Source organism: Hyposmocoma kahamanoa, unplaced genomic scaffold, assembly GCF_003589595.1.
Source record: "Hyposmocoma kahamanoa isolate Upper Pololo Valley unplaced genomic scaffold, ASM358959v1 65, whole genome shotgun sequence".
NCBI classification, from domain to species: domain Eukaryota; kingdom Metazoa; phylum Arthropoda; class Insecta; order Lepidoptera; family Cosmopterigidae; genus Hyposmocoma; species Hyposmocoma kahamanoa.
In genome coordinates this window covers 17641567-17645312 of record NW_020653853.1, presented here as the reverse complement: position 1 = coordinate 17645312, position 3746 = coordinate 17641567, and the positions used below count along the sequence as shown (strand labels likewise).

The following is a 3746-nucleotide window of genomic DNA, read 5'->3' as shown; positions in this document are numbered from 1 at the left end:
TATAGTTAAAAATTACTAAGAAATTTTCATACGTCGATCGAGCTGTAGTCTGCCATCCGGACGTCGGCCTGGCTGCGGCGATGTTGGCGTCTTCTCGTTCATATAGACTGCTAGTAGTGCCTACGGCTACCCCTCGCCCTGAAACTGCTTCTGAAATACTTTTACTTATATTACGAGAAGTCTCTTCACTCATATTATCATAAACGAAAATTCTTTATCTTATTAATATCTACATTACTATTCGCGTCCCATATTTATGTGTTCGTAAAACATTAATTAAAAGTTGGCAGTTACGTAATGACAGGTGTCTTTGGCATTTTTATTGGCCAGTGATTTATAACAAACATTTTTAATTAAAAAATAGTTGTGAAATGGTTTTCTGGAGGGTATGGGTGGGTTAAAATAAAACAATAATATATTAAGATAATACTATTTTAATACAGCAAGTATACCATTCATTTACACGTAAACTAATCCTAGGTAGTTTTAATAAAATGTGAAGTTTGACTTCACCAAAAACTATGAATATCCGGAGAAACTAGATAAATAAGTATGGGTATCTAGTTTTGATTAAATGCTATTGTATTGTGTATAGAGATACAAGACAGATATGCATAGAACTGAGGTAGGAAATGCTAAAGAAATATCAAGATTAGTTGGCAGATACGAGGATCCATAAAAAATATATGAACGACAGGATGGGTGATAGGCCTTTAAATGTCTAATTTCTTAAAAATAGAACGGATGTATCTCTATCCTATGTCTAGATTAGGTAGGTATCCGCTATACAGACTGCGAATTAAATGCGCGACAATCTCCCACCCCAAATTAATGCCATAATGGCGTCCATCCGATTCAGAAACCTGCGTAACCGAATGCGAACACTCTGCTATGGGAAAAATAGGCTGGATTTATATTTTTCCAAGGTATTCAGGGTTAGCAGGCCGTTTCGTATGGACGCCTGACTCTGAGAAATCGCTTTAAAGTATCAGTCGCCGATATACAGGAATATCCTGTTCCTGCACCCGCGGCCCGGAGCGCAGCAGCTCAGCCAGAGTGTAAAGGTCATCGCGAGGCCTGTAGTTGTTCTGGTGCATCATCATGGCATCAGAGCGTTTTCGAGCGACCATGAAGCGCTTTACTTTATTGTTAGCGTATTGCCGCTTGCGGCGGGCTTCCTCGTATCTTTGAGCTAGCTCAGTCGGGTCCACTTGGTACAAGTCAGGGTAGCCGTGTGCGAGAGCCATGCGGTTCTGTTCAGAGAAGTAGGAGTGGTGTGGGTAGTCGCGCTCATGTGGGCTGATAACGACTGGCTCGTTGTACCACACATCGCCGCTTTCGTCTACTTCTGGTTGGTCCTCATCGGAGCCAACGCGTCCATAGTAGTGATCGGCGGCCCACTGGTTTGCATTCCACTCTTGTTTCCTTCGTTCTTGGGCTTCCCATAGGTTAAGTAAAGCTCGCACGTCGGCTGCGCTTAATCCAGAGTCTCTCTTGCGTCGTTCCGAGATAGGCCTGTTGAGGGAGTCAAGCAAACATAAAGGTAAACATACCTTACTTCGATGGTCCACTATTATATAGCAAAGAATAAAATATTTTTACCTAAAGTTCTTCTTTCCTCCGCCTGAGTTCTTAGTAGCGGTCTTAGCTGAAGCTGCAGCTCCGCCAACTTTGGTTCCGCTGCCACGCTTACGACGGTGCACATCGTGCTCAGGACCGGCGGACTCTATCGGAGACAGAGCCGCGTGATCTGCAGGTCTATGGAAATTAAACCAGTCACTTTTTTGAATTTTGCTACGTAGATCGGCGACAAAAGCTGTAAAAATGCTTACTTCAGGTTTTTCTTCCCCGAGCCTGATTTGGTGGCTACCTTAGTAGCAGCTCCAGCGCCTCCTACTTTGGTTCCGCTGCCACGCTTGCGACGGCGGTTGTCGTAGCCGGAGGACATGCTCTCCATGGCCGGAGGTTCTCCATACAACTCAGGTCTCATGATAAGGTTGTCAAGTTCTCCCGTGGACTGGGGAGAGTCGAAACGCTGCTCGACACCTTGTTCGAACCCTTCGGAATTGCCTGAAATAAATAGTTTGTTAAAACTATGCTTTACGGCCGTCCCTGTTATGACGATATTCAAGATGGAATTGATGACGTATCAATAGGAAATTAATGATGGTGTTTATGGGTTAAGACATAAAAAAAAGAGTAGAATGGGTATGCTTTCTTTTATACGTTGCTAAAATTTTTTTTTTATTGCAACATCGATGACATGATAAAGCTCGCTTAGGTGTGGCCATTACCTTCTTCGCTGAGAGCAAGTGGATATGGTTCCAGGTCATTTTTGTCGCTCTTGTTCAGGAATAGGGACTGTGTGTCGTCTTTTGTTTGGTCCCAATTTTCGGGTAGCTCACCAATTGGGCCGCCATCTAAAATGTGATTCATGGAACAGTATCTAGATTGAAAATCAACAAAAAAGCTAACAAAGTACGTATGATTATCGATAATGATGATACATTGGGCTCATACCGAAGCGAGCAGGTTAAAGATTGGGTATATGGCTTTGAAATGAGGTGATGAGCAATCTTGATGTGATCTTCATAATGATTAATAAAATCTATAGATCAGTGTTGTACCTATAGAGCACATAATATTTGAATTAAATTATACGAATTAGTTCCAAAAATTGACTAAAAGATATGGACACTGGATAGAAAAGATAACTTCGACATTGACGACAACACCAACGTTGCCCCATGTATTCAAATAAAAACTCGAAAGCTATTGGTAAAGGATATCTAAGTCTAAAAGAATGTCATGAAAAATATTTAAATATGATCTCTCTTTGTTTGAGAAGTAAGACACAGGAAGGTAGGTAGGTACTCGTACCTAGTAAGACTTAAATAAAGACACATGTGCCTACTCAAACGGACGCCATTTTACCGCCTCACATCGTAGTAGCAGGATATAAGTAGGTGTTCCGTGTTAGCTCCTTCAACTAGTAACTAATAGGCAACATTCTTTACCTATCGCGAGAAAATCAATGTAGCAATGTCTATATCGAGTCAGTCCATTGTTAGGTGAAAGGTCATAGCCGAGTGGGTAGATGGGGAAAGGTGGAACTACGCAGATAAGAACGGCGCAGTTGAGACACCTGTTGCTAAATATAGAGCGCAGCCAACCCGGCTGATCGATACGCCACGACAAACAACAACACAGCTATATACACTATATCAATATACATCCACCCCACCAAAAGATGCCAAAAAGTAGAAACAAAATACAAAAACTGAAATTATAAGAGTTGTGAAGCAACGTACCTTTATTGTTAGTAGGCGTCGGTACCGCATCGGCAAACAAAAGAACCGCGAAGGCCGCGGTCAAAGAAAAGAATAACATCTTGGACGACTATTCGATTTATTTTTTTAGACTTCGTAAAACAAAAATTGAATTAAAAATATTGGTTGAAATCAACAGGAGACCGGATGCGTGTGGTAGGCTTGGCCGCGCAGGACGAGTGCCGTCTATCAGCAACCACACCAGAGAGAATACTCATCGCTCCTGTCGATAATTTCGCGACTTGCGCACTAACTCCGCCAGGGATGCACTCGATGACTAACACGTTTTCTAGAAAATTACATAGGGTACTTGGAAAATGTATGCTATACGTACGCGACAAAGTTAAAAGTGCTAGCCTTGTACCGATTCGCGAGGGAGCTTGAACTATTTAAGATCTCGATTATGGAGTCTCTATT

The 3746-nt window shown here is 42.0% G+C and overlaps 1 protein-coding gene across 3 annotated transcripts; it reads right to left on the bottom strand.

Moving 5' to 3' along the window:
* Positions 1 to 764: 764 nt before the first annotated feature.
* On the bottom strand, positions 765 to 3514 carry LOC113231292 (putative neuropeptide precursor protein). Of its 3 annotated transcripts, none has more exons than XM_026465542.1 (5): positions 3312 to 3514; positions 2295 to 2420; positions 1833 to 2070; positions 1603 to 1662; positions 765 to 1515 (listed from the first exon to the last, which is right to left on the bottom strand). In XM_026465542.1, the coding sequence occupies exons 1-5, from the start codon at positions 3388 to 3390 to the stop codon at positions 981 to 983; spliced, it is 1038 nt and encodes a 345-aa protein (XP_026321327.1). In that variant the 5' UTR covers positions 3391 to 3514; the 3' UTR covers positions 765 to 980. The 3 variants fall into 3 exon arrangements, with proteins under 3 accessions (XP_026321327.1, XP_026321326.1, XP_026321329.1); XM_026465541.1 differs by having other exon boundaries at positions 1603 to 1758; positions 3312 to 3512; XM_026465544.1 differs by lacking the exon at positions 2295 to 2420 and having other exon boundaries at positions 1603 to 1758; positions 3312 to 3511.
* Positions 3515 to 3746: the final 232 nt, after the last annotated feature.